Raw genomic sequence first — 27,689 nt, 5'->3', positions numbered from 1 at the left:
GGGGATAGGTGGGGGCCGAAGCACTTTATTGCGGGGGCGCTGGTAAGGGGACTTTAAATTATTCACTTAAATAAAAATGAGGAGGGAGGAGGACGGGGCGAGCACCCCCAGCCCCTGTTCCCTCTGTCCATCTGTCCCTCGGCTGTCCATCCAGGTAGCAGCTACACAGGCATGGGCATCTCGTTGTACTCGTCCACGCCCTCCCGCTCATCAAACACCGGCTCTGCCTCGTTAGCGTCCAGCTGTGGTGGGGCAGAGTCGGAAGGTTGGTGCTGAGCGCGACCCCTTGGCAAGACCGAGGTGGGGCCGGTGGGGTGGGGAGGGGCGCGGGAGCCTTACGCATTTCATCTCTCGCTCGGTGAAGATGCGGGTGAGCACCAGCATGCGGAGCGGCACCGTGAGGATGAGGATGAAGGGGAAGGCCAGGGAGGCAGCCGTGGACATGACGGCCCAGAGCACGGCCAGGCAGAGCAGCTGCAGGGCTGTGAACAGGTGCATACGGAGGGTCCGAACCTGGGGGGGGGTGCAGGGCAAGACAGGTGAGCCCAGGCTTCTCTCCAGCCTCCAAGCGCCCCAGTCCCCATCAGGCCTGCCACATCCAGAGGACGACGACCCCTCTCCCCTCCACAGGGGTGGGATGGAAGCGCCTCCTTGGGTCTGCACGGGCTGAATGAGGGCTGGCCAGGGTGGGCAGATGGGGGGCTGGAGGGTGACCCACACAGACCAGGAGGGGGCAGAGGCACAGGGCCCTTCCGAGCCAGGTCTCACCTTCTTGACATAGGTGACGTCTGGGTGGTGTTTGGGTGGCATGAGAAGCAGGTGCAGCCGCTCATAGAACTGGATCCCGTTAAGGGAGGTAACTCCCATGTACAGGAAAATCCCGAAGAGCACAGCCAGGGGGATCTGCCGGAGCAGATCCCCGATGACCAAGGAGAGGCCTGGGGGAGGAGGAGAAGAAACAGCTGGCCCCAGGGCTCTCTACCCCAGTGGCCCTAAGACCCCTCCGGGAAGGCTGGGCGCAAGAGGTGAACGTACCCACAAGCAGGGCAACCAGCAGCCCCGTCACCCGCTGCTCCTTGACCTCCTGGATCTTGGGCTTGTCCCCGGGCGCCACAGCCTTGCTCATGACAGTAAGCGCGTTGGCATGCGTGACGGAGCGGACGGTGGCAGCAGCCAACCAGGGCAAGCCAAAGAGGGCACAGATGCCGCCCATGGCCACAATGAGCAGCAGGTCCAGGTGGAAGCCGGAGCCCTTCTGCAGCATGCGCTCCTTCTTGGAGATGATCAGCCTGGGCGGAGACAGGCACGCACTGAGCCCCGGGCCCAGCCTGGCAGACAACTGTGTCTTTCCAGAGTGCCCAGTCACCTCTGTTTCTGGAACCTGATGGTCCCTGCCTCTTCCGTCAGGGCGAGGGTCCCATCACAGAACTGAGTCCTATCTGGCCCTCCCCACCCTCCTGGACAGCTCCCAGCCCGTACTGTGCCCATCCGAGCAAACGTCAGTGGGATTTTCTGCTGCCTACAAAGTCAACTCCAGCAGCCAGCCTGCCGGGGGCTCCAGCCCCTCCACGCAGCAGGCGGTTGCCGTCTGCACGGCACCCCGCCTATGCCAGGACCACTCACGTGGTGATCTGTGTCTCCATGAAGATAAGGATGAAGACCAAGATGGCAGGCAGCAGGCTGGCAACCATCATCCACACGGGGAAGGAGCTGCGCTCCCCCAGGGGGTTGATGACCCAGCCCCGCTTCTCTGGGGCTGTCACTGAGATTCCGCTGGGCACGCTCAGCTTCTGCGGGGCAGAGGGTGGGGCCAGGGGCAGGTGAACCTTGGAGGGAGTGCCCTGAGCTGCACTGGGCAGGGTGGACGCCGAAGGCGTGCTGTGGGAAAGGCCTGGTGTCTGCCCAGTTTAGAGGCAGCTCTGGACTCGGGGGCCTGGAGGGGAACGTCCAGAGTCCAGCACCGCCTCACTGCTGCGCGCGCTCCGCCGTACCTGGGTGTAGGTGTCCTCGATACTGTAATCCACAAGCACCATGATGAGGATCGCGATGGGTACCCCAAAGTCCCCGATCACTCGCCGCACCTGTGGGCGAGCACCGTGCTCAGAGGCCCCACGCCTCGCTGCAGCCCCGACTCCGAGTCGCCCCCCTTCCTGTCCCCAGATCTCGCCTCCCTCGGGCCCGCCAGCCCACACACCCGGCCAGGGAAGAACCGGCTGTTCTTGAATTTGCGCAGGAAGAAGGCGATGAAGAAGGTGCCAGCCATGAGCACCAGCGACAACAGGGCGGTGTTGGGCTGGCCCCGGGGCCTCCCCTGCCTGGACGGCCCGGCTGAGCTCTCATTCCTCGGCCCCAGCGTGGCTGCTTCTGCTGCCCCAGCCCACGTGGCGTTCTCGCTACTGTCTGCCTCGGAGCTGTTGGAGACTGAACAGCCGTGGAGGGGATGTTCCTGGAAGATCTGGGGAGAGGACAAAGGATTCTATCAGCTTAACTGGTGAGACATCCGGGACTCAGCTATATGCTAAGTGGGACAGGTAGGGCTGGGGGTGGCTGGCCTGCCCTCAAAGAGCTTGTCTTGATTAAGAAAATGACCGAGGTGACCAGATGTGAGCACAAGACAACTAGCAATTAAGAGAGGGGCTGGTCTGGGACTTCCCTGGCGGTCCAGTGGTTAAGACTGAGCTTCCAATGCAGGGGGTGTGTGGGTTTGATCCCTGGTCAGGGAACTAAGATCCCACATGCCACCCGGCATGGCCAAAAAATTAAAAAAAAAAAAAAGAGGGGTTGATCTAATTCGGGAAAGCAGCTGCAGACGAGGCTCCAGCCAGGCCTGGAGGAGCGACACAGGGAGCGTGGTGGACCTCGGGGGCACATCTTCTCCTGATCCTGACACAGACACAGACGTGGGTCTGATGCCCAGACCGTGACCCTGTCTGTCACCTTGGGGGCCTTTCCCTTTGACATTCTGGATTGTTCGCCGCTTTAACAAAAGCACAGGGGCTTCCCTGGTGGCACGGTGGTTAAGAATCCGCCTGCCAGTGCAGGGGACACGGGTTCAAGCCCTGGTCCAGGAAGATCCCACGTCGTGGAGCAACTAAGCCCGTGAGCCACAACTACTGAGCCTGCGCTCTAGAGCCCACGAGCCACAACTACTGAGCCCGTTCACCTAGAGCTGGTGCTCTGCAACAAGAGAAGCCACCGCAATGAGAAGCCCGCACAACACAACGAAGGGTAGCTCCCCGCCCCCCACACAAAAAAAGAGTAGCCCCCACTTGCCGCAACTAGAGAAAGCCCGCATGCAGCAACAAAGACCCAATGCAACCAAATAAATAAATATATTAAAAAGAAAAAAAAAGAATTCACCTGCCAATGCAGGGGACATGGGTTCAAGCTCTGATCTGGGAAGATCCCACATGCTGCAGAGCAACTAAGCCCATGCGCCACAACTACTGAGCCTGCGCTCTAGAGCCTGCGAGCCACAACTACTGAAGCCCGCGCGCCTAGAGCCTGTGCTCCGCAACAAGAGAAGCCACCACAATGAGAAGCCCGCGCACCGCAACGAAGAATAGCCCCCGCTCGCCTCAACTAGAGAAAGCCCGCGCGCAGCAACAAAGACCCAACGCGGCCATAAATAAATAAATAAAGTTATTAAGAAAAAAACAAAAGCACATATTACCTTCGTTATTAAAGATATGTGAGCCATCCACCTAGATATTCAGCCTCACAGGTAATGAAATAATTGCAGAGTAAGCTCATAAGGATCCCCCTTTTCACATCTTAAATTTTTGAAAATTTATTTCACAAAAGATACTGTGAAATATACGTCTTATATGCTGTGAAGCACGCATACTACTTTTGCAAGAATGTATTTGCAAGTTTAAAAAAAAAACAAAAAAGTGAGTCTTTAAGACTGATCTGAAGCTCTGATGTATATGTTGGTGACAGGGAGGGAGGGTGGGCGGGGAAGGGGTGGGGGCAGCAGGAAGGACCAGCCTAGGTTCCGTGGCTCCATGGGGCAGCCCGGCCTCACGCTCAGAGAACAAAGGGGCAGGACGCCCCCGGCTCCCTCCAGTCCCAAAGCCCGGCCCCTCCTGGGCCAGGTTCCGTCAGGCCCACCCACCTTAACCAGCTTGTAGAAGGTCTCGTAGATGAAGATGAGGGAGATGAGGAAGGCGAAGATCTCCTGGGTGAAGCGGGAGACGAAGCGCACCAGGAAGCTCCCCTCCAGGGCCACCATGAGCAGGGCCAGCAGCACCAGCCAGAAGCCAATCCACACGCGGCCCACCAGGTACTCCAGGTCGTTGCTGCTGCAGAACTGGGGCACGGTGGGCAGTCAGGCTCGGAGCCCGGAGCAGGCTAACGGGGCGGGAGTGCTCGGGGAAGAGAACGGGGAGCTGAGCTGGGCAGGAAGGACTAGCCCGGGTAGCCCGTGGCCCCTCACCGAGAAGAAGGCTTCCTCGAAGACCAGCAGGGGCCCCGAGAAACCGATCACCAGCAGCGGCTGGGCCCCCAGCAGGCAGAAGATCACGCCCTGCACTGCCGTGGACATGATCAGCTCCGATACTCCAATCAGGTCATGCGTCTTCTCTCCTAGGGCGGCAAGAGCCAGCTCAGCGGCTGGCGGCCGGGGGGACCCGTGCGCTCCCCACCACGACCTGAAGCCTCTCCTTACCCAGCAGCCCCCCGAAGGTGATGGCAGGAGACAGGGCCGCGAAGTAGATGAAGATGACGGCGGCCAGGCACTGGGGGTTGAGCGCGTCTCGGAAGTCGCTCAGGTAGTGGGGATAGCGGCGCCGCACATCTCGGATCAAGCCCCCAAAAGGCCGGCCTGTCCGCCGAAGGGGATCGTCTTCCACCACACCTGCCACCTCTACCATCTGCAGGAGCGCTGCAACCCGGGCCTCCGTCAGGGCGCCCGTCACAGCCCTCTTCCTCCCGTCCCGCTCTCCTCCGTGTACAACAGACCACCCTCCGGCCTAACCCCCAAGCCCCCAGCCGGCAGCCCAGACCTGGCCCCCGGCCTGCACTGGCCCGTACCCTTATCTTGGGCTGACTTGGGCTCCAGCCCAGCCCCCGGGGGCAACAGCCGGACCTGCTCCTCTCGCTTCTTGAGCATCTGCCGCTGGAAGTGAGCGACGGATCGCAGCAGCTCCTCGCCCTGCACCTCCGAGGGCGGCAGCACCACGCTGCAGTCCAGGAAGGCGTTGATGGCCGTCAGCAGGTCCTCCCGTTCGTCTGCCAGGTAGGCGGCCTCGTGGAATTGCTGCCGAGGCGGGACGGGGCTAGTGAGGACGCGGGACGGGGGCCGGGCCGGGGCCAGGCTGGGTGGGCTGGACGGCAGCTGACCTTGTCGGACATGAGGGTGGAGATGGAGCGGCCGATCTCATGGTAGTCCATGTTGGCACTGCTTGGGCCCAGCAGCAGGAAGAGGAAGCGCACAGGCACCGGCACCTCCAGCACCGCGTCCAGCTCCACTGCCTCCCGCAGCCGCACGAAGGCCATGGTGGGGCGGGAGAGGAACTCCACGCAGCCTGGGGGCGTGCAGCCGGCATGGGCACGGGAGCAGCAGTCGCCTCCCGGCCCCCAGCGCAGGGGCGCCCCCGAGGCAGGCCCGGCCACCCGTACCCTGCCCCTCGAGCTCGCCCCACATACCCACAAGGACCACCGTAGCCTCGGCGTTCTCAGGGATCTTCTCCAGAAGCTTCAGCTCATGCTTGGACTTGGAGCGGGTGATCCCAGCTGGAGGAGCTGCAGGAGGCAGCTCACGCTGGGGATGCAGGAGAGCAGAGCTCAGCCTGGCTACCCCCCACCCCCGGCCCCGCCCGTTCCCGCCCGACTCGCTTGGCGGTCCTGCAGCCCGAGCCACAGTGGCGGCTGGACCTGACCCAGGCAGGGTCACTTTCTCCCCTCACCTCTCGCTCCACCTCCAGCCGGGTCTCGGGAACACCTCCAATGAGAGGCTCGGTGACGTGGGGGTCGCTCTCGGCGCCCTGGCCGTGGTGATGCCCCAGCAGGGAGCCCAGGGAGCCGGCCGAGATGTTGCGGGGAAAGGAGAAGTCCTTCTCATCACTCGGGTGGCTAGTGGGGCAGCAGGCAGGAGGTGAGGAGGGCCGGCGGCCGGCGCTGGGCATGGGCAGGCGCTGGGCATGGGCGGGCGCTGGGCGCGGGCAGGCAGGGTGTGGCGGGCGGTGCCTCACCTGTGTTTCAGCAGCAGGGCCCTCAGCACGTTGGCTCTGTCCTCGGCCTTGATCTGGTCAGAGATGACCATCTGCTCCACCACCTGGTGGGCCACGCCAGGCAGGGTCTGCTGGTCCAGGTCCAAGAGCACAGCCCCTGGAATAAGGACCACCGCGAGAGGCCCTCATCCCCAGGCAAGATGCAAGGGCGGGGATGGGAGGGAGGGAGAGCGGGAGCGAGGGCAGTCAAGTAAGTGCGGCCAGGGCTCGGTGAGCAGGGCCCAGCGCTGCCTGAGGCCCAAGTCCCACGGCCTCTCTGACCCATTTCTTCCAGCCCCCCTCTCCCCGCAGGAATGCCTGTGGGGCTCAGCAGAGGCCAGGGAACCCCTGCCATCAGAGAGGCCACCGGGGCCGGGTCCTGCCCAGATGCCCCTTCCGGGAAGCACGCAGCAGGAAGTGCCCCAGGCCACCCCCTCGGCCTAGACTGCTCTTCACTGCCAGCAAGTGCATCCTCTGACTTCACTCTAGGGCCCTAGTTCCGCCCTCTGGAGCGTGACACAGCCGGTCTGCGGCCTCGTCCCCATGGCAGCCCTGGAGCCATCTGAACACGTCCCCCTCCAAGTCTAGCAGCTGCTCAAGGACAGTTTCTAGGTCTCTCCACCCCGTCACTGCTCTGAGCTGCCATTTCATATAGAAATGAAGGTCCTTTGAAAAGTCACCAGGTCATTTTTCCGTCAAGGTCAACTCACAGGAACACAGAACTAAAGACCCAACAGAACCGAAGGCCCCCTGAGCAGCCGAAACCAAGATGGCAAAGCCCGGCGATAAAGCACCCGCACTTCGGCGCCTTACCCCAAGCCCTCAAGCCTCACTCAGAGCCGAGTTAGTTTCTGCTAGTTTGGAAATAATTCTGACAGCAGGTTTCTGAGTCCTCAGCTGCTTAGAAGCAGGCCTGCTGACAGCAGCTGGGAGCGATTCCCCAACAGGAAGGAGGAAACGAGCAAACGGCAGAACATCAGACACAGCGCTCGCGAATCCTGCATCCGCGCTCACGCAGTCGTTTACACAGCCCTGCTACAGGTTAGGTCACGTTCCCCAGAGTCTCTAGAATTTCCCAAAGCGTTCCACTAAAACTGTTTGACGACACTGTAGCATCCAAAACATACCAGCTTCCGTTATCTGAAAGTATCACTTAGAGAAGCTGCTTGCTGAAGATGCCAGGCAAGAGGAGAGGGTCAGTCCTGCCCTGCAGTCACCCAATGACAGAGCCTGAGGCACGGCAGGCATCGTGACAGGTGATATCATGACAGGAGATGCTCCCTCCTGGGCTCTGGTGACATTACACACCCTGTTGCTCAAGACAAACGTGGGACCGTGTGGTCCTCAGAGAACGGGCTTGGCGGGCGAAGGGAACTCCTGGGGTGACGATGGGCAGGGGGTGGGGCGTGGGTTACCGTGGGCCAGGGTCCGGCGCAGCTCCAGGAGGCTGCGGAACGAGAGGGAGGCCACGTGGGGCTTCCCCCAGCGCTCTGTCTCTTCCTCTACATCCTCCTCGAATTTGATCCAGCGCGCCGTCTCCCGCCACTGAGGCTCCTGGTTTTTGTCCAGCAGCAACTCATTCAGTTCCACAAACACCTTGGGGTGAGATGAGAGGGCATGGCAGGACGGAGGGCACAGGCATGGAGCCTGGGCGAGTTATTAACCCATCTGAGACTGTCCCTCGTCTGTGAAATGGGAGTAATACCACCCCCGTTACTAGAGTACAGCACAGGGACCTAGTGTATAGCACAGGGATTTATACTCAATATTTTATAATAATCTACGAGGGAAAAGGATCTGAAAAAAATAGATATACATGTACGTATAACTGAATCACTTTGCTGTACACCTGAAACTAACACATTGTAAATCAACTGAACTAATGATAATAATAAAAGGGCTCTAATGGGAGCTAAAAAAAAAAGTATACAAAACATTTAGCACAGTATATGACTCTTAGTAACCGTCTGATGAATGGTCACTACACACACACACACAAACTGGAATTTTTTTTTTTTTTTGGCCTCGCCACGCAGCATGCGGAACTTCCCTGACCAGGGATCGAACCGATGGGAAGTGAGGAGTATTAACCACTGGACCACCTGGGAAGTCCTACATTGGAATTCTGTAGGATTCATTTATATGCATTCAAGAACTGGCAAAACTAATTGAGAGTGACCGCAGAGCGGTCACCTCTGAGGGTGGTGACTAGGCAGAGGCCCGAGGGAACTCCCTGAGTGTGGGAAATGTCCTATATCTAGGTAGGGTTGGCCAGGTGTTTACACGTGCAGAGTGTCACAGAGCCGTCTGCTTAACCCGAGTGTGCTTTACCGTGTCTGTTCGACCGCAATAAAAAGGTTACCAAAAATAGCCACTGGGAGGGTCAGGGTTCAGGACCAGAGCCCTGAGGTCTAAGGTGGGCAACATCGCTACGTAACTGAGTGGCCTTGACCAGTCACTGCCCCCGATGTATGATGCCGCCCGGGCCATCATCCTCACAGGTTACGGGAGGACTGGATGAGCACAGAGGTGACTGGATTCTGAAAAATGAAACACGCTGCTCCACGGAGCTGCCTCTGGCCCAAACGGTCTTCAAACACCTTGCTGCCAGCTGCCAGAAAACGGGCATGAAAGGGAAGCCGACCTGTCTAAGATGTGAACCAGAACCGTAAGGCCCACACCAGCAACTGCAGGTAATACCGTAATAACTGTCTGGGGACAGACGGCTACTAGACTTACCGTAGTACACATGTCGTAATATGCTTAAATGTTAAATCGTTATGTTGTATACGGGAGGCTAACAATATTGTGTATCAACTATATTTCAATTAAAAAAAAATCAATGCTGTTTGAAGATGTGTATATTGCACTCTTGTGCAGTGTACAACCTTCAAAACCATACATGGCAACCCTGGCGCTCGAGATAACCGCAGGTCTGAGAAGGGACGGGGGCTGTGGTAAGAAGACGGATGGGGAGATGCTGCAAGACCGTGAAGCGGAGAAATTACCTCGTGGGGCTTGTGGGGGGCCCGGGGCCGAGCCCGAGGGGTGGGGCCAGGCTCTCGCCCTTCCCGGCCACTCTGCACAGACGCTTTGGCATTCTTCCGCACCAAATGTCGCCGTACCCCAGGAACGTCCTCAAACCGGTGACCTGTGGGTGGGGGGTGGAGGGACAGGATCAAGCGCCCCTTCCTCTTACCCCCACCCTCGTTCCCAGCAGCTCCGGGCTTGGCCCAGGCCCAGCACTCACTCTTCATGAGGTCTAGGTCGGCCGTGGCCAGCGTCTGGGCCTCGCTCTCGTCCGTCGGGACCCGGGGCAGCAGTGCCTGCTCAGCCCCAGTCATGCTGCCGATGCGTCTCCTCTCCTGCAGATTGTAGCTGCGGTGCCCAGGCTGCACTTTGGCCAGGGGGCGCCCAGAGGCACCCCCGTCATCACCTCCCGCTGTGACACTGGCCACAGCCACCACCTCTTCCACCAGGGCTCTGGACAGACAAAGCAGCCATGAGCCTGAGAAGGCTGGCCCCTCTCCCTCGGCCGGGAGCCACACAGGAAGGACCCAGGAAGGGGACCCCGCTGGACCTCACCCCTCTTCGCTCCCCACCCTCGGTAGGTGCGGATGTAAAAGAGGATTCTGGAAGCAGACCGCCGCATCTAAATCCGGCTCGACCATTTACTGGCTGTGCCCCCCAAGCGATCACACAAGCCACCCGGAACATCAGCTCAGCAGCAAAATGGAGCTAAGGGCAGCCTTCCCAGGTGTGGGGAGAGTGAAGTCCGGAAAAGTACCCAGAGTGGGACCTGCTTCCCCTCCCAGGCACACCCCTAACAATGGACTCGAGGTTCACAGGGTCCCGTGTTTCTAACCAAATGGAGTAAAGTACATGGAAATGGGCCTTTGAAACTGTAGACACCCCACCCCTACCCAACAGTCAAGGAGGATATGAACCCCCGTCCCTTACAGATTCCAGCTTCTGCTCCCGTCCCCCAAGCTGCGATGCCTCCTTTCTCTCTGCCACTGCCAGTGGGTCCCTGTCCCTGACGCACCATTCCAAACCGTTCTCCCGACATCTCACCTCCCACAGCTCCAAGCCCCCATGACAAGTCCCTCCTCTGCCAGGCTTTCTCCACCTACACCTACCTTCCGTGCCCTCACTTCTGCTCGCACCCCTGCCCACAAATCTGACCCACTTTTCCAGCACAACGCTGTGCTCTCTCTGGGGCTCCGCCACCTCCTCCTGGCCGTCCAGCCACCTGCAGGCCTGCGCCCCCAGTGCAGACGGCCAACGCGGACCCAGCTCCATCCACATTGTGCTATCTCCCCAGCGAGCCTGTGCCGCCCTGGAGGGGCAATCCGCCCTTCACTTCCCCGGGTCCTTCGCACTGCCTGGCACCCAGAAACCAACAGGGAGGTGACAGTAGTGACCTTGAGACCCAGTTCAAAGTGATTTCTTCCAAGAAAGCTTCTCTGGCTAACAACCCCAAACTCCAATCACCTACTGGTACCGACACTACACCTGAACCAGGTCGTCTGGCACAGTAACTTGTTCTGATACCATTTCATGAGACCACAAGCAGGGTAGACTGGCAGCTAGCTCCCCAAGAGCAAGAGGGGGTCTCCTGTTGCTCTCACACCCTTGGGGTCCCGGGGGTGCGTGGAGGTCACCCGTCCAGTTCCTGATCCGGGGTTTGACGCTGCTCTACCTGAAGCCATGGGCCGGGGGATGGCAGGGGGTGGGAGAAGACGACTTAGACCACACATCTCTTCCGTGCCGGGCGGACCCATACTTAAACTTCCGCTCACACCACCCTTTAACCCCTACCACCACCTTGCGAGAAAAGTTCTATTATTCTTGGTTTATAGATGGGAAAACAGGCTCAGACACTGTGACTCGCCCAAAGTCAAATCGCAGCGGCAGGACTGGGATTTCTGAACCTGTCTGAGGACCTCAAGGCTCCTGCTTTGTTCCCCACATCAACTCGCTGGTGCCGGCCCGGGAGGTCCCTGTTTGGGGACACTTACCCAGTCTGGGCCCCTTTGGTGGCCTGGGGAGCTGCCTCGTGGTGGGGCAGCATTGGAGGGGGAGACGGACTGGTGGTTTCCGCCTTCCGGTCCGCACCTTCATCCTCCTGGAGAAAGAACTAGAACAGGGACCCGTATGAGCAGGTGAGGCCAGGCCAGGGGTACCGCAGACATCCCCAGGAGCCCTGCCCCCGCTCACCTGCACGGAAGAGGGTGTGGACGCAGGGGGCTGGCTGAGTGCCCGGGCCCCCTCGGCCTCACTGGCCTCATCCTCCTCTTCCTCGCCCTCCTCGATGGTGGGGGTCTCCCCGGTCGGGGAGGCTGCAGGGCGCCTGCGCGGCTTCCGTCCTGAGCCCTGGGGTACTTTTCGGCGCCTGGCGTCGGGAGGCAGGTGGGTGGACAGCGGGTGGTGGATGTGGTGGGAGGACTGCCGGTGGTCTGCAGGGAGGAGGGCGCTTAGCTGCCGGCGGGCACGGCTCCCCGCTCAGCTGGCCGGCCCCCAGTGCCCCCCCCAGGCCCCCGGCTCCATCCTGGCTCCATCCTGGCAGCCAGAGCACCCCTGCCCCCCGCTCGCTCCGCCTCCCCGAGCCCCCTCACATTCAAAGTCTGCCTCCCCGTAGCTTCGGCCCGGCTCCTCCCCTCCTCGGGACCCGGCCTCCTGCAGGATCTCCTCAAACCGCTCCACGCCCAGGGTGCGGTGAAGTTCATCCTCCTCCTGCTCTGGGAAGCCTGGCGTCACAGGGCCCAGGCTCTCTGGCTCCGGCTGTGAAAAAGAACGGGCGGTGAGAACGCACGCACGCACGCACGCACGCACGCACGCACGGGAGACGCTCCTCGAAACCCCACCCCGCCTAGCGGCAGAGTCCAGTACCACCCCCAGCCCCGGCTGCCCTCCCCTCGAGTGCCAGGGACTCGGGACTCGGCACCCACCGCCCAGCGGCCCGTCCCCCGGGTTCCGGGCTCTCAGGACACTGGCTGGGCGCATTCCAGTCAGTTCTAGGGCATGTGGAAAGCGTCTGCCCTGGAAGCCTCAGCAGAAATGCTGTGTCCAGCCCGCAGGTCAAGGTCGGGTGTGTGATCTGGGCCGTTCACACGGCTGATAGTAGTGAACGCAGCCCCTGTGCTCAGGGATGGCGACTGAGCCCGAAAAGTAACTTCTGCAGGCGGCTGTGCTACCTGACCCGGGCTTGGTCTGAATCGAACTAGAGCCCAGCTCCTGGACAGGGATGCGGCGCTTCCCCTTGGGAGTCCGGAGCCCGGGACCTCAGCCGCTGCGGGGCCCCGCCCTGCCCCCACCCTCACTCCCCCCCACCTGAGTCATACTGCAGGAGCGGCGGGACTGCGGTGGCCTGGCGCTTTGGAGAGCTCAGCCTAGCTGAGCAGCCGGCCGCCCAGCCCACGGCCTTGGTCCAACCCCCCCCACACCCCTCCCCCTCCCCCTCGCCCCGCCCGGGCGTCTCAGCTCCAGGCACCGCTAAATATTTGCTCGAGAGCTTCTGGACTTGAAGGGCATCGAGATCTCCAAGGGCAGGGGTACCAGAGCAAGGAAGAGCAAGGGGGAGGTAGGCTGGGAAGAAGGGCGGGCCTTGGAGAGTCTCGGAGGTGGGGTCACGAGCAGCTGGGGGTGGCAGGGATACTGGGCAGGAGAAGATGCAGGGGTGAGGAGTCTGCTTCTCCCCAGCCCACCTCTGCAGCTCTAGCCCGGCTCCCCCCCGCACTGGGCCTCACTCTCACCAGAATTAGCACGCGGGCTAGCCCGGGGTGGGGGGAGGAGGGTCAAGAACCCCTTGCACCTGAGGCTGAAGGAGGAAGTCCATGGCCGGCAGGGGTGAACTCGGGAGGGAGGGGGAGGGGACCAGCCGGCGCCTCTTCCTGGTCACGTGCCCCGCTGGGCCAAGGTGACCAATAACGGGCTGATTATGGCACTGGGGTTAATCATTAGCCTTCCCAGGAAGATGGGAGGGGGACACGTGGGGCGGTGGCCACGTGGGGGCCAGGAGGGGCGGGGCTGAGTGGCACGTGGGGCCGGGGGTGCAGCGGTCTGCCCAGAGCTACCTTGCAGCAGACCGGCGCCGCCTATGAGACCCAGTCAGAGGGGGGGGTCGCTGGCTTAGAGACCCAGGCTTCCCAAAGTTCCTCTCTCGCTGAGGCTAAACAACAACCCGGGTCTTCAGGACACAGAGCCTCAACTCCCTCCCTAGGACCAGAAGCTGTCTGACACCCACCCCCCCAACGGACACCTGTCCCAGACCCAGTGCCCCACGCAAGGCCCGGAGCGGGGATGGCGGTGCCCCTCCCAAGTCCCTCACAGGCTCCCCTCCCAGGCCTCTCCGGACACACACGCCCCTGTCTGACACAGACCCGCACCCTGGCCAGAGCCCCGGGGGTGATGGTGGAGAGGGACAGAGGGGCAGCGGGCAATACTCACAGTGCGGAAGGAATCTGCGCCCGAGGCGGGGCGCCGGGGGGCGCTGCTCATGGCCAAATCCTAGCCCTTCTCGCTGTAGCTGCGGCTTTCAGGGCAACAAGGCGGCGGCATAACCTGGGGGGGGCGGGGGAGGAGCAATCACTGCATGAGAGAGGTGCCAGGCCTGCAGGGGCACCCCAACATTGCACAGCCAGGGGAGGGCAGGGCACGGGGCTTCACGGAAGCCCGCCGGCCACGAGGGGTCTCCTGGTTGCACAGGATCCTCCCAGACTAGGAAAGGCCTTAGAGCGGCCCTTGGAGGGTGGGGGGAGCAAAGAGAGTTATTTATGGGAAGAAAAGAGAGGAACAAAGAGAGACAGAGGCAAGCACTGAGGCACAGGAGGCCACAGAGGGCCAAGGGACTAAGCGGAGTGAGGGGGAGAGAGCCGGGGGTGGGAGATGCTGGGGGGAAAAAAAGGCAGACAGGAGTCAAGGCCCAGACCCGGAGAGAAAGCAGCGATCAGGGAGGGGAGACAGAGGAAGCAGGGAGGAGAGGCCGAGCCAGAAACGGGAGCGGTGGGAGCGGTGGCACGGCACACTGAGGCGGGCTGAGACCAGAGAGGGCTGTACTGGGGGGAGTGAGACACCCCTTGAGACAGAGACGATGGGCGTATGAAGGAAGGGAGAAAGAGAGCTCTGGAGAGAGCCCAAAACAGCAAGCAACGGGGCTGTTCATGGGCCCCCCTCCTCTGAAAAAAGCCCAGCCCCGAAGTGGGGGGGAGGCTCCCTGGGGGAGGGGCAGGAGCCCAACTCCACTCACTCAGTGGGAGGGAGGAAGGGAGGCTGGCAGGCACAGGCCGGGCACGACTTTATAATGGGGGAGGGGCACGTGACGACCAGAAAGAGGGTGGGCACAGAAACTCCGAGGTTCTGCCCTCAGGAGCCGTCCAATCCCTCCCCTCCCCAAGCCTGGGGCCAGGAAAATCTGAGTGGCAGGGCTGACGCCCTCCTGACCGTGACTGTAGGGGTGTCTGGGGAGGACACCGTGCGGGGGGAGGGCAGCGAAAGAGCTGCGGTTAGGGAACCCGACCAGTGCCAACTGGGGTACCTATTCCTAGTGGGGGCAGTGCTGGGGACACCCAAGGCTCTGCGACGGCAAAAGTACCGAAGCTCCCCAGTGTGTCACTGGGGGATCAGGGTTACCGGATTTAGGGCCAACTCGGGGGTAAGACAGGTCAGTGCAGGGTCAAACAATGTAGGTCTGGGGGTCAGTCCGGGGTGGGGAGCCCGGAGCGACACATTCCTGGCCGGCCTTCCAACTCAGCTGACTGCCCTCTTCACCTCCCCCTAGCAGGCCCTCCGCCAGGGCAAGTCTGTGCGGGGGAGAGGGGTGCTGGGGGAGGAAACCCGGTCTGGGAAGGAGTGCCGGCACCTGCCGGCGCCACACGCCCCGCTCCAGGCTGTGCCCTCAGTGCGCTCCTCCATCCTCCCCTCCTCCCTTTACCTCCGCCCCCCCTTCGCCCCCGCCCCCACCATCCCAGAACACAAAGCAGCCTCTGTCCAGAGCATCGATGCCGATAATCCGGGCTGGGGGCACATTCCGGGGACCAGCCCCGACCGGCCCGGAGGATTAGCAACTCTCCCCTGCCCAAGGGATTAGCACTCCGGACCCCCTTGGGGGGCATTAACCACCCCCCAGGTGAATTCGCACATTCCACAGCTCTTCGATGTGGGCCTGGCGGGACTGGGGAGCGAAGGGAGGAGGGAAAAGTGGACCCTGGATTTCAGGCGGCGCCGCCCCCAACACCCAGCACAGAGCTCCCCACCCAGCCAGCCCCCCAGGAGCTAGGTCGAACTCTCCGCGCTCGCCTTTCCCATCCCCACCCAGCTGCTCCCTCTTCTGCCTGACCCCTTGTCCTGACCTGACCCGCCAACCCCTTCCCGGCTCCGCCTCCCAACCCCGAGATCGGGGGCAGAGGCTTGGGGCAACACCTAGGCAGGGCACCCTGGACGGGCTGAAGGATAGAGTAGGGGACCAAAGGGGAGGGGTGTCGTCTTGGAGTCCGTCCAGGAGTTGGGAGGGCCGGCGGCGCCTCCCAGAGAGTACCCCCTCCTGGGTGGCAGGGGGCGCGGCACCCTCGCTTTAGGGAACTCTAAGAAGCGGACCCTGGATCCCGCTTCCTACCAGCAATCACTCCTCTCGCCTCCCCATCCTTCTCCCCAAGACCTCGCTTCCCCGCGCCCCAGTCTCCGCCCTTTCCTGCACTTCCACTCCCTCCCAGCTCCGAGTGCCGAGTTCCCCCCTTTCCTTTCCCCTCCCTTCCTCCCTCCGCGGCCCTGGCCCTCCCCCTCCGCCACCTCTCCGCTTACCCGCTTCCTCTGGACTTCGTGCTGCAGGGGTCTCGGGGTCTCTCCCCCTTCTCTGGAGCCCTCGCGCGCTCCCGACGACTCCCCCGTGCCCACCTTGGGGCGCGCCCCCGTCGCTCCCAACTTCTCCCAACTCAACTTTCCCCCGCGCCACAGGCAGGCCAGCCCCCTGCGTGCGCGCCCCCTGGCGCACCGTGCGCGGCCCCGCCGCAGCGGGCTGGGAGGCGCGGAGTGGGGGCCGAGACCCGGGGGCGGAGGCGCGCTCCCAGGCAAGGCCCTGCACTGGGAGCCCAGCGCCGAGGAGGCCGCCCCGGCTGTCCCTCGGCGCTGCCCAGCGAGGTTGCCGCCCCAGGCTTCCCCGCACGGACGCCCCGGGGACGTCGTTTCTTGGCCCCATTAGGCACCTCTGGGCGGAAAGGGGCCCGCCTCATGCTGGGGATCCCAGGCAGGAAAAAGGAGGCACAAAGATGATCAGGAAATTCGAGGCGGAGGAAGTTGAAATATAAATGCATCGGGGTCAAGCTTCTCTCGCGGCCGCGGGCGTCCCCCGCCTCCCACCCGCAGTTTCCCCAGTGCCTCCAAGAAAGCCCCTGTCTTTGCCTGGAGGACAGGGACAGGAGCGGGGGGGGGGCGGGGAGCGCGAGAGGGGTGATGGGGGGGATGGATGCCCATTACCCTGAACTTAGACTTTACGAACCGGGGAAATTCTGCCTCGGAGAGATTCCCTGCGGTGACCTTCCTTCTCGAACCCTATTCATAGTCATCACCTGTCATTTAAAGATATCTGTGTGTACTTCTGGTTTTCTAATAAATTATAACTTGTTCCAGATAAGGAATATACGTTTCGCTTCTTTAGTCTGCCACCGGCTGAAGCACTGTAATGTGTATGCAGAAAACGTTCAGATATAAACGAGTTAATTAACCAATGTTTAGCACCAACTTTGGTTCCGGCGCTGAGGAGTGCTGTTTGGGGCAGTTATCATCCAGGTCACGTCCCTCAAGAATGCAGTCATGAGACAGAGAGAAGCCGCAAGAAAAATCTATAATCAACTCCTTAAGGGATGAGGTCAAAGCTGCTTCAAGCGTAGCTTCTGCCTGTCCTTCTGTCTGTTGAGGGCAGTAACCAACCTGCCAGCCCTCGGCCACACCCTGGCCGACTCCAGTGGGTCCGGGCTCTGCCGGGGGTGGGGACACCCTCCCAGTGTCCAGCCAGCTTGCCTCGGGATATCAGAGTGTAGCGAAAGGCTGGAGTTGGGTGGGCTCCAAGACGACAAACGGGTCTCACAGGAGAGAGGAGTCTCTGGCGTTTGGTGAATCCAGTCTCCACTGGGGCACACCTGCCTCTCTTTCCAGCCCTGCGGTCAGCTGGTCCCTGTGAAGTCATCGTCAGCAAGATATGGCTCAGAGCCATTCCCCAATCAATCCTGAGGTCACCAGATGGCCTAGGGAGAGGTGGAAACCCGTGCTGAGATTGTCAGGGAGTCGATGGAACCTCAATATCATCAACCGGGGCAGAGCAGGGCCACCTGGGCTCAGGATGCAGGCCGCAAAAACCCAAACCTTAGAAAGCGCCCTACCCCCACCCCTGCTGCCTTCTGGAATGTGTAGTCCCGGAGAGGTCCTTCTCAAAAGAAGGTTGTAAGCGCTGAAAAGGAATAACACTAGCAGGGCACACTGGGAGCCGCGCGCGACGGCGGGGAGCCGGGAAAACGGACACGCGATGCTTCCTGGGACTTGAAGTCCAAGGGTTGACTCCGCGGTCGAACAGGAGTCCCGGGAGGCAAGTGCTGCAGAGCGCCTGAGCGCAGCCTGCTGGGGGTTGTAGTCTTCTTGTTGTCTAAGGCCCCGGACATTACTGGGAAACCTGGCGCCCTAGGACTACAAGCCCGAGAAGCCCATGCGCAGGCAGTGGGGCGGGGCAGGACCGGAGGCTGGGGTGCCGCCTCCTCTGCAACGCCGGGCCCGGAGTCTCAGAACCCAGGGCCCGCAAGGGTCCTCGCGCGGCTGCCGCGATGCAGAAATACGAGAAGCTGGAGAAGATTGGGGAAGGTAATGGGACCACGAGATGTTCCTGCAAGATCTCTTTCTGCAGACCCTTTAGCATTCCTTGCATCCCGGGCTGCTGTACCGTCAGCAATACCCACAGACTCCAACCTCAGCACTGGCTGCAGCCCTGGCCCTGAGCTCAACACTCCTTGCAGACACCAATCCTCCCCCGTTAGCATTTCCCATAGACGCCCCCCCTCCCAACCTTAGCACCCCTGTAGACCCGCCTCCGACCTCTGCACGTGCTGCATATCCTACCCCTGTCCTCAGCGCCACTTGCAGAACCTCACCCACAGTTCTCGCAGCAGACCTCCAACCTCAGCGTTCCTGCCGGCCCTCATTCCTCTCCCAGACCCCTGTTCCCTACTTTCAGACCCTCCAGAAGCTCGGCCTTTATTGTAGACCTCCTCACCCAGCAGCTGCAGCCTCTCCCTGTTGCAGACACCCTTGAGCCATCTGCAGGCTCCTCCCTGCCACATCCCCCACTTCTCCAGGCATCAGAAGTAACACACCCCCACGCTGCTTGCTCTCCCGGCAGGGACCGCCTGGGTTGGGGAAGGGTGCCCCATCCTTTCCCTCAGCCCTGACCTCCTTCCTCTAGGCACCTACGGAACAGTGTTCAAGGCCAAAAACCGGGAGACTCATGAGATCGTGGCTCTGAAACGGGTGAGGCTGGATGATGATGATGAGGTAGGACTGGGGTATTGGGGCCAGGGAGGGAGGGGTTGAGGGCCTAGGCTGGGTGGGATGTGACTGTGGCCCACCTGGCCCCCTCCAATGTGTAGGGAGTGCCGAGTTCTGCCCTTCGGGAAATCTGCCTACTCAAGGAGCTGAAGCACAAAAACATCGTCAGGTGTGTAGATGGGTGGGGTCCTCCTTGCCTGTGTGGTCCGGTGGTGGGGGCTTCAGAGATGGGCTGGGCTGACACTGGGATAGTAGGTGCAGACCTGCGGCGCTGCCTGGCTGAGCACTCGCTTCTCCCTAGGCTCCACGACGTCCTGCACAGCGACAAGAAGCTGACTTTGGTTTTTGAGTTCTGTGACCAGGTGAAAGGGGGACTTGAGGGACAGTAGCCTTGGGAGGATATAGGGACCCAGACTGAGGTTAAACTCTATCCCATCCCCCACCCCCATTCCTTTTTTAGGACCTTAAGAAGTATTTCGACAGCTGCAATGGTGACCTAGATCCTGAAATTGTGAAGGTGAGGATACTGGGGCTGGGGTTGGCGTCCGGATTCAGTGGACGTGCTCTCAGGCCCTGCACGGGGACACTCGGGGCACGAGGGGAGGAGAAAACCCTGGTTCTGTCTCCGAGAGCTTCCATCTTAGCAAAAGCACTTTCACGTGATCGCTTTGACCTGAAGGGAACACTCTGATGTCAGGGACAGGATTTACATTTGAGAGGCAGGAAAATGAGGTTCAGAGAGATTCATTTATTCAACAGATACGTACTGAATGCTTTGCGGTGTGGCAAGCACTGTTCTAGGCCCAGGTTCCAGGGCAAAGAAGTGCTGAATAATAATACAGCACAGCATATACGTTGTTGGTTATGATGTTCGTGTTCAAAGGAGGCCAGGTAGGGGAGAGATCAGTGTGGGCTGGAAAGGTAGGAAGGCCCACCAAGTTGTCAGTTCTGGAAAGGTGGGGACCGGGGCCCCCGTTCACCTTTCGAGTACCCAGCAAAGAACGAAGTAGGTCCTCGATAATGAAGGAGTGATGCTGGGCCGAGCTTGGTGCTGAAAGACTGCTGGGGTTTCAAGGCAAAGCAGAGGGGAGCGTGACCCATCGTTGGGCCCGCTTCAAGACGGTTCGATGAACTCCTCCCTGCCCCTCCCCCAGTCGTTCCTCTTCCAGCTGCTAAAAGGCCTGGGATTCTGTCACAGCCGAAACGTGCTACACAGGGACCTGAAGCCTCAGAACCTGCTCATAAACAGGGTACCTCTGGGCGAGAGGACGGGACCTCAGGGAGGCTGGCGTGGGATGAGGGGAGCTGGACGGGAAGGCGGGAGCGGGGGGGCTGCCCTCAGACTGTGGAAGAGCCCCTCTCCGTGCCCCTCCCCCTCCCCCTCAGAATGGGGAGCTGAAATTGGCTGATTTCGGCTTGGCTCGCGCCTTTGGGATCCCTGTTCGCTGTTACTCAGCTGAGGTGAGCTGCGGGGCGGGAAGTGGGGGTGAGGGAGGGAGTCCCCAGCCAGCATCCCTCAGCTCCTCCGGGACTCCTCTCTGAGCGCTCTCCTCCCCAGCCCTCAAACTGGGGGTCCCTGTGGTGGGGTCCTTTCCAGGTGGTCACGCTGTGGTACCGCCCACCGGATGTCCTCTTTGGGGCCAAGCTGTACTCCACGTCCATTGACATGTGGTCGGCGGGCTGCATCTTCGCAGGTGACACGCCGGGGTCTGCGGGGGCAACTCCGTCTCCCGTTTGAGTGAACAAAGAGGGTCTGGAGGGTCCCCTCTGGGGAAGGGAGTGGGGCCCCTGGGTGGGGAGGAGGCAGGGCAGGGCTGTGGGGGGCGCTTCTTCGCCTGTCACCCCCGCCCCCCGCCTCTCTCCCAGAGCTGGCCAACGCGGGGCGGCCCCTGTTTCCTGGCAACGACGTAGATGACCAGCTGAAGAGGATCTTCCGATATTCTTCCATCTCCCTTCACCTCAGGCCCTCTGGGAGGGGATCTGGAAGCCCCTGGAGCTCAGAGTGCAGGCAGGGAGGGCGGCGGTGGGCTGGGCTAGGCCTGGTCAGGGCTTCTCCTGAGGGCAGAGGGTGCCCGCCGCCAGCTGGAGAGCCTGCAGCCTGCAGGCAAGGAGGGCTCACTCCTCCAACTGAGAGCCGAATCCTTAGACTGAAGGAGCCAAAAGGAGCAGGGGGACGATTAGTGAGAGTGGGGGACCGCTGACCGCTTCATCAGGACCATGGACCTCAGGGTTTAGGTCAAAGTCGTTAACGGCTATACAGAACCTGGCCTGCAGAAAACGGCACGCAGCTGGGACTGCGTCTGAGGGTCGCGTGGGCCGGGGGCCGCCTTCTGTCGTGAGCTGGGGGATAAAGTGAGGGGGGCAGGGGTGGGTATGAGGAATCCCCCTTCCCCAGGGGAAGAGCCCCTCACCTGCCCCTTTCCACCTGAGTGATCCTTGACCCCGTGGACACGCTGCTGGGGACACCGACCGAGGAGCAGTGGCCCGCCATGACCAAGCTGCCGGACTATAAGGTGTGACGGGTAATGGGCTCATGCATGGTTCGTCAGTGGCGCCCCTTAGGTCCTGGCCCTAGCAGCCTCCAGGGCCCCCGCACCCCCGGCTGACTCACCCTGCCCCCCACAGCCCTACCCGATGTACCCAGCCACAACGTCCCTGGTGAACGTCGTGCCCAAGCTCAGTGCCACAGGGAGGGACCTGCTGCAGGTGACCAAGGGCAGGGTACGGGGGCGGGGCTGGGGCCGGGGCACTTGTCGGGAGGGACCCGGGGAGCGCGGGGCTCTGGGCGTGAACCTGCCTCGCCTTCTTCTGTGCGTCCAGAACCTCCTGAAGTGTAACCCGGTCCAGCGCATCTCAGCAGAAGAGGCCCTGCAGCACCCCTACTTCTCCGACTTCTGCCCCCCCTAGGCTCCAGGCCCCCGGCGGCCAGGCTGGGGCCTGGCCTATTTAAGCCCCCTCTGGGGAGGGGAGGAAAGGCAGGGATGCACGGTGTGCCAAGCTCCAGCTGTGCTGGGCCCAACCAGGGTGGAGGTGCCCTAACCCGTGTTCTTCACTCCCTCCGTGGACTTTATTTAATTTCATAAATTGGCTCGTTTCCCACAGTCTGGCTGATGTGCTGGAAAAGTGGCTCTGGGCGGGGGGTGGGGGTGTGGTGCTGGGGGGGCCTGAGGCTCTGTTTCGCTTCCCCACCCTCTGCAACCCTGCTTCCAGCTCCAACACAACCCAGCTGTCCGGCCCTGGCTCTGCTACTCTGAGTGGCTGGAGGCTGGGGGTTGGAGGCTATGACCCTTACCCTTAGGTCTGCACCAGACCCTTACCCTTAGGCACTGCCACCACATGTGTGCGTATGTGCTCGTGCCCTTCCCTTTCTCTGCCCAGGAGGCGTTAGGCTCCCAGTGTCTGAGAGCAAGGATGGGCTTCTACCAGAATGCGGAGAAAAGAGCCGGGCCTTTCTTTATGGTTCTTGTCCCACGTGTACCCGCCCTGCCACTTCCCTCTTCACGCCCCCCACACCCAGGCCCTCAGGCTGAGACAGGAGGCACCCAAAGCGGTGGTTGGGAGCACCCCCTCCCCGGCTCCCTTATTTGTCATTTTCCAGTATTTAGGGTGCCGAGAAGGAGCTGAGAAAGCGGGCCTGGGCGTGTGCTTACTGGCAGGGGTGGGAAGGGAGGGCCTGGGCTCCCCCCCCAAGCTGGGGCTTGCAATTCTTGTGCAAAGGCTGCGGAAGCAGGAGCGGTTCCTGTGCGGGGCGGGCAGGCTGACACTCGGTCCCAAGTGTGAGAAAGTCACGAATGCCTAAGACAGGACAGCAGCTTGTGTTCTTGGAAGCGGGCTAGCCACGCCAGCTTCTCCCCACCGGCTCCGCCGCTTCTTGCCGGGCTCTGGATCAGAGCCTTCTGCCAGCCCTTCCCTGATCGGACCCCGAGTGCGGCTGTCCTAGCACCGCCGCCTCTGCCTTCACACCCGGCTTTGGGCTCCATTCACTCTGAGATGTCGGTTTGACAAACTCATTCACACTGAGGTTCAAGTGACCCATGGCCGCTTACTATTCTCTCGCCGAGATATTTCTGGAGGTTAACGTTTCAGACATCATGTCTGCTGGGTGATGGCTGGCAGAGGTCTTGTGCCCGAGTAGGGCTGACTGTGGCCTGGCTGGTCTGCCTGTAAGTGGAACAGCTGAGGCTGAGGCACTAGAACTTTATTTGGGGTGAAGGTGGACAGACACTTGCGGGCTGGCCATGGCCAGGATGTCAGGGTGCGGCCCTGAAGACGCAGACGCCCCATCTAGAGCTGGGTGACGAGGTAGCAGGTGCGTTGAGAGGAAGAGAGCGTCTTGGTGACGGCACAGGGAGGGGTGGGAGGCCTGGGGAGACACGGACCATGGCCCTGGTATGGGAGGCCTCTCACCCACTGCCCTGCCCCTGCCCTCCGGACTGGAACTGCCCCGTCTCCCTTGACCTTAGGGGGCCATTTCTTGTTACCTGGAGCCCAGGCTGAGGTGTGGAACTGGGGTTCGTTGGCTGCCCAGCCCTTCCTGAAGCTGTGGGAGGAGGATCAGAGATTGGGGGTGGCGGCAGCGGGGATGCTCCCTCCCAGAGACCAGCCAAGGTCACTGCACGCCCCTCCCCCATCACTTTTTCTCAGCTGGGTGGGGGGGTGTTCTACACTCAGGAGGAGGGGCTCAGCACCCACGGTGGAGACGGCAGGGGAGGCGGGGGGGGCTATTACCAGGTTGGCGCTGGAGTGCCTTTGGGAGCGCTTTCGGTTCCAGAAGTATCCCAGGACTCTGTCCCGGAACACCTGGGGGAAGCAGTGCTGGAGGTGGCCAGCGCATACCTGACCCCTGGATCCTTCGGCGTGACTCTGCCCGCCTCCCACAGCTGGAGCCCAGGCCCACCCACCTCACAGAGGTAGTCCAGGATCTCAAGGACAGTGAGCAGGCTGGCGCCGATGAACAGCCCCATCTGGCCCCCAATGTCACCTGTGGAGACCGGGTCACCTGTCAGCTCTGCCCACACCTCCCCAGGCCGCAGGTTGCCTGCACGCGCACACACACACACGCACGCACGCACAGACGCGCACACACGCACAGACACGCACACACAGAGACACGCACACACGCATGCACAGACGCACGCGCACACAACGCATGCACACGCACACACAGAGACGCACACACGCATGCACAGACACGCGCGCACAGACACGCACACACAGACACGCACACGCATGCACAGACGCACGCGCACAGGCGCGTGCACGCACGCACCGAGCAGCTCCGACATTTCGTAGGCCTTCTTCTGCTCCACCGTCTCGTAGTTGAGGGCCTCAAAGAAGATGTCCAGCATCAGCACGTTCTCCCTGGAGGAAGAGAGGCCAAGAGTGTTCGCTGGATGCCCCCAGTGCCAGCTGCTGGCAGGAACAGGTGCCCCATTCTCTGGTCTCTGAGTCCTTTCATGAGCCCTGGGGAGGGGTGTCACTGTCCCCATTTTCGGAAGAGCTGGTGTCAGAAAGGTTAAGCAGCTTGCCCAGAGTCCCCGAGCCCGGTAATGATGTGTAGCTTGGTGTCCCATCCCTGGGCGCTGCGCACGGAGGCTTGGCCCGGAGGTTCGGTGCTCGCCTTAACCCCGGGGCCCCGGGCCCCCGGCCCCCTGCACGGCTCACGCGATGTAGGCCTCGCTGCGGTTGTGCTTCCGGGCCAGGTAGCGGGCGGCGGCGCGGCTCGGCATCCGCACCATGGAGAGCTCCTTGGCGTAGCGCGTGCTGGCGCACGGGTTGGGACAGGTGCACGCGTCCTTCTGCAGCATGGCGTCTGCGGGCCACAGGCGCCTGGGTCAGGGCCGCCCACCCCGCGGCGTCGGGGTCGCGGGTAGAGCGGGGTGGGGACGGGATGCGGAAGACGCTTGCCCCTTACCCAGCGCCGGGTGGGCACAGTCCTTGTACTGCTGGGGGCTGCACACCGGCGCGCCGCCTGCACGGGGGCAGAGGAGACAGCTTCAGGAGCGGCGCCCCCCGGGCCTCCCCGCCTCCCCGGACCCCCTCCTCCGCTGCCCCCAGCCCCTTACCTGGCATATGCATCATTCGGCAGCCGCACTTCCGAGCCACGTAGCGGCTCTCGCAGGCCAGGCGACACCCTATTAGACTATAGGGAGGGCTGGGGCCTAGGCTGGGCCTGGGGGGGTCCAGAGGACCGGAGGGTTCCGGCTCAAAGTCAGGGTCCAGAGAGACAGAGCTGCAGTCACCCCAGGGCGGCGGCAGGAAGCTCAGCTGTAGGCGGACAAGTTAAGGAGGCTCTGGGAGAAGTGGGGGCCGCGTAGAACGCGAGATCGCTGGGACGGTTCTGAGGAGCTGGGGCTGGGGTCCGAGGTGGTGCGGGCTCAGGAGGGGGCGGGGCCCGGTTCTGAGGAGCTGGGGCTGGGGTCCGAGGTGGCGCGGGCTCAGGAGGGGGCGGGGCCCGGTTCTGAGGAGCTGGGGCTGGGGTCTGAGGTGGCGCGGGCTCAGGAGGGGGCGGGGCCCGGTTCTGAGGAGCTGGGGCTGGGGTCTGAGGTGGCGCGGGCTCAGGAGCGGGGCGGGGCCCGGTTTCGGAGGCACAGAGAGGATACTTGCTGCTTCTGGCAGGACACAAAGGTCTGGTAGCCAGGGGCCGCCCCGAAGCCCAGCTGGTCAACGAGCGGCGGCTCCTCCTGGCTGTGGATCTGCACTCGGATCCCCACCTCAAACGGCGTCTCCTCTGCAGGGAAGGGGGGACCCTGAGTCCCAAGAGGCCCCCTCCTGCAGCCCCCTCTCCCCAGGGCTGTGACCAACTAAACCCACCCACTTCCCATGGGAAAGGACAGGCCTGGGGCCCCCCCGCACCTCCACTTCTCCCCAGGGCCTTCTGCACCCCACCTGCCACTCCCCGGCCTCGCCCGTGCGCCCCGCACCCGTGTCCCTCCACACGGGCAGGTACTCATCCTGCTGCACGTCCAGCAGCACCTCCAGCCCGTTGCCCATGCCGCCCTTGGGAGTGGTGAGCAGCTCTGCGCCTTCGGCGCCGGAGTTGAAGCTGTAGCACTGCCCCATGCGGGTGAAGACCTGGGGCAGGGCAGGCACGTGGCAGACCTCGCCAGGGAACCAGGCGCTCAGTGCGAGCACCGTGGGACCCCTCCCGCCCCATCCTCTATCTGGGTCTCTTCTTTGAACACTGAAGCCCACATCTTAATGCCCCGAGACCCTCCCTCAACCGGCACATGTAGCTGGACCCTCGCTGCACTGTGACCAGCTAACCCTGCCCCTTTCCCACAGGAAAGGACAGGCTTGGACCCTCCAGTTCCTCGCTCCCACCTCCGCCCCCAGCCCAGGGCACAGCCTGCAGGGCAAGTGTTTTTTGGAGACTGGCATGAGGAAGAGGGGCCCAGCTGCCCCCTTCAGGTCTGGCAGCATGTGGAAGAGGCAGCGGGGAAACCAGCACCCTCCCCCTGGCAGAGAGGAGGGTCTCCTGCCCTAGAACACCAGATCCCCCCACCCCCCAGGAGCAGGCTCTCCACAGACCAGACCTTGGGCCCAGAGCCAGCCGGGGTGAGTGCCCCTGGCTGGGAGGCGTGACCTTGCATGCTGCAGTCCAGCTGAGCAGCAGGGAGGGGCCCGAGGAGGACAGCTTCCTGGCTGAACAGAAAGGCACTGGTGGGGTGGGGAAGGAAAGGATCCCCCAGCATGGCTGTTAAGGTTCCCTGGCTCTGGGGGAGTGTGGGTCGGCAAGGCCCGGCAGGGACCGCCTGGCGCTCCCGGGCCCCTGGCTGGACGGATCGGGCAGCCGGCTCACCGTGGTGAAGTTCTCGGGCCCACACAGCCAGCCTCGGTAGCGGCAGGCCAGCAGCATGTCCTCGAGGGCGTGCCCGGCCCGGGCGTAGAGCCGGGCCACGTCGAAGGTGGGGCTGGGCATGAAGCCGGGCGGCGCGGGGGGCCGGCCCAGGGCACGCAGGTAGGCGGCGTGCTCGGTGGGCTCCAGGCCCAGCAGTGCGGGCCCGGCCCAGTGCAGGTCATTGGGCGTGAGGCGTGAGCGGCGCAGCGGGTTGATGTTGCACAGGGTGACGGCCGGGAAGGTGAGCCGGCGGCTCTCACGCTCCTCCAGGGCCGTCTCGTGGTGGAACTCCCTGTAGTAGCGCACCCTCCCAGCCACCTGGTAGAGGAGGGTGGCCAGTGCCAGGAGCACGGCTGTGGTCCACAGCCCCCGGCGCACCATCGGGCCCCCCGGGCCGAAGACGTGGCCCAGGCCGTGCATCGAGCAGCTGCTGGCAAACACGCGGATGTCTGAGGCCGGCGACTGGGCCTCCTCCAGCCCTGAGGGGCGCTTCATGGCCGGAGCCCAGGGCGCGGGGGGAACCAAGCTACAGAGGCTTAGGACCTGGAGAAGAGAGGGTTGGTCCGAGGACTGGAGGGGCTGAGAGGGGGGTTCGGAGGGTCAGGCAGGGGTCACGCGGGTGTCGGGCCAGGAGAGGAGAGGGTGGGGAGGTACTGGCCTGGCCGGTCCAGCGCGGCCTCCTCCAGGACCTGGCTGTGGCTCTGCTGGGCGCGGTGCTGGGCTGGGGGCTCCGAGGCAGAGAGCAGGTAGGGTGCGGCCGACGAGGCAAGCAGGGCGGCTCTGCTGGAGGCGGTTCTGCTGAGCCGGAGCTGCAGCAGAGGATTGGGTTTCAGCGGCGAGGGGGCAAGGGGGCTGGCAGAGCAGCCTGGGGGGCGGGGAGGTCCCTGGGGCCCCAGGCGGAGCCATTAGTGCAGCATCGGGGGGGAGGCCTGGCTGTGGAGACCAGAGGCGCCAGCAGGAAGCCACATTGATCCCGGGTAGGCTTGAGGGGAGCCGAGAGAGAACTTGGGGCCGGGGGTGCCCTCGGGGCCCTCTAGGTCCCCAGCTGCAGCCCCCGTATGTCGGGCCTGAGGGTCAGTCGCTGACCCTTGGCCCCGTCCCCGTCCTCTGCC

The 27,689-nt window shown here is 62.5% G+C and overlaps 3 protein-coding genes across 12 annotated transcripts; 1 reads left to right on the top strand and 2 right to left on the bottom strand.

Annotated features, from left to right (window-relative positions):
* Nucleotides 1–5: 5 nt before the first annotated feature.
* On the bottom strand, nt 6–17,659 carry SLC4A2 (solute carrier family 4 member 2). 3 transcript variants are annotated; one of them, XM_067747433.1, is made up of 23 exons: nt 16,705–17,659; nt 13,662–13,775; nt 11,831–11,996; nt 11,433–11,671; nt 11,234–11,352; nt 9,463–9,695; nt 9,221–9,363; nt 7,628–7,808; nt 6,195–6,330; nt 5,910–6,075; nt 5,650–5,764; nt 5,344–5,528; nt 5,035–5,260; nt 4,670–4,885; nt 4,439–4,587; nt 4,118–4,312; nt 2,195–2,455; nt 1,992–2,081; nt 1,624–1,790; nt 1,036–1,289; nt 769–938; nt 340–513; nt 6–242 (listed from the first exon to the last, which is right to left on the bottom strand). In XM_067747433.1, the coding sequence occupies exons 2-23, from the start codon at nt 13,710–13,712 to the stop codon at nt 162–164; spliced, it is 3,717 nt and encodes a 1,238-aa protein (XP_067603534.1). In that variant the 5' UTR covers nt 13,713–13,775; nt 16,705–17,659; the 3' UTR covers nt 6–161. The 3 variants fall into 3 exon arrangements, with proteins under 3 accessions (XP_067603534.1, XP_067603533.1, XP_067603535.1); XM_067747432.1 differs by lacking the exon at nt 16,705–17,659 and adding an exon at nt 16,011–16,171; XM_067747434.1 differs by lacking the exon at nt 16,705–17,659 and adding an exon at nt 15,826–15,848.
* Nucleotides 17,660–17,898: 239 nt separating this feature from the next.
* On the top strand, nt 17,899–21,838 carry CDK5 (cyclin dependent kinase 5). 2 transcript variants are annotated; one of them, XM_067747449.1, is made up of 12 exons: nt 17,899–18,056; nt 18,655–18,743; nt 18,839–18,906; nt 19,039–19,099; nt 19,198–19,254; nt 19,892–19,987; nt 20,124–20,198; nt 20,335–20,431; nt 20,604–20,673; nt 21,190–21,250; nt 21,363–21,443; nt 21,558–21,838. In XM_067747449.1, exons 1-12 carry the CDS (start codon nt 18,020–18,022, stop codon nt 21,642–21,644), a joined length of 879 nt encoding a protein of 292 aa, XP_067603550.1. In that variant the 5' UTR covers nt 17,899–18,019; the 3' UTR covers nt 21,645–21,838. The 2 variants fall into 2 exon arrangements, with proteins under 2 accessions (XP_067603550.1, XP_067603552.1); XM_067747451.1 differs by lacking the exon at nt 20,124–20,198.
* ASIC3 (acid sensing ion channel subunit 3) lies at nt 21,832–27,383 on the bottom strand. Of its 7 annotated transcripts, none has more exons than XM_067747443.1 (11): nt 26,539–27,383; nt 25,661–25,811; nt 25,340–25,467; nt 24,803–25,004; nt 24,652–24,708; nt 24,402–24,549; nt 24,007–24,098; nt 23,639–23,718; nt 23,466–23,537; nt 23,219–23,277; nt 21,832–23,123 (listed from the first exon to the last, which is right to left on the bottom strand). In XM_067747443.1, exons 1-11 carry the CDS (start codon nt 27,070–27,072, stop codon nt 22,988–22,990), a joined length of 1,659 nt encoding a protein of 552 aa, XP_067603544.1. In that variant the 5' UTR covers nt 27,073–27,383; the 3' UTR covers nt 21,832–22,987. The 7 variants fall into 7 exon arrangements, 6 of the variants coding, with proteins under 6 accessions (XP_067603544.1, XP_067603542.1, XP_067603539.1 ...); XM_067747441.1 differs by having other exon boundaries at nt 21,832–23,100; XM_067747438.1 differs by having other exon boundaries at nt 21,832–23,100; nt 23,466–23,718.
* Nucleotides 27,384–27,689: the final 306 nt, after the last annotated feature.

Source organism: Pseudorca crassidens, chromosome 8 (genome assembly GCF_039906515.1).
Source record: "Pseudorca crassidens isolate mPseCra1 chromosome 8, mPseCra1.hap1, whole genome shotgun sequence".
Taxonomy (NCBI): Eukaryota; Metazoa; Chordata; class Mammalia; order Artiodactyla; family Delphinidae; genus Pseudorca; species Pseudorca crassidens.
The sequence above is the reverse complement of the archived record's forward strand: the minus strand, read 5'-3'. Positions and strand labels throughout refer to the sequence as shown.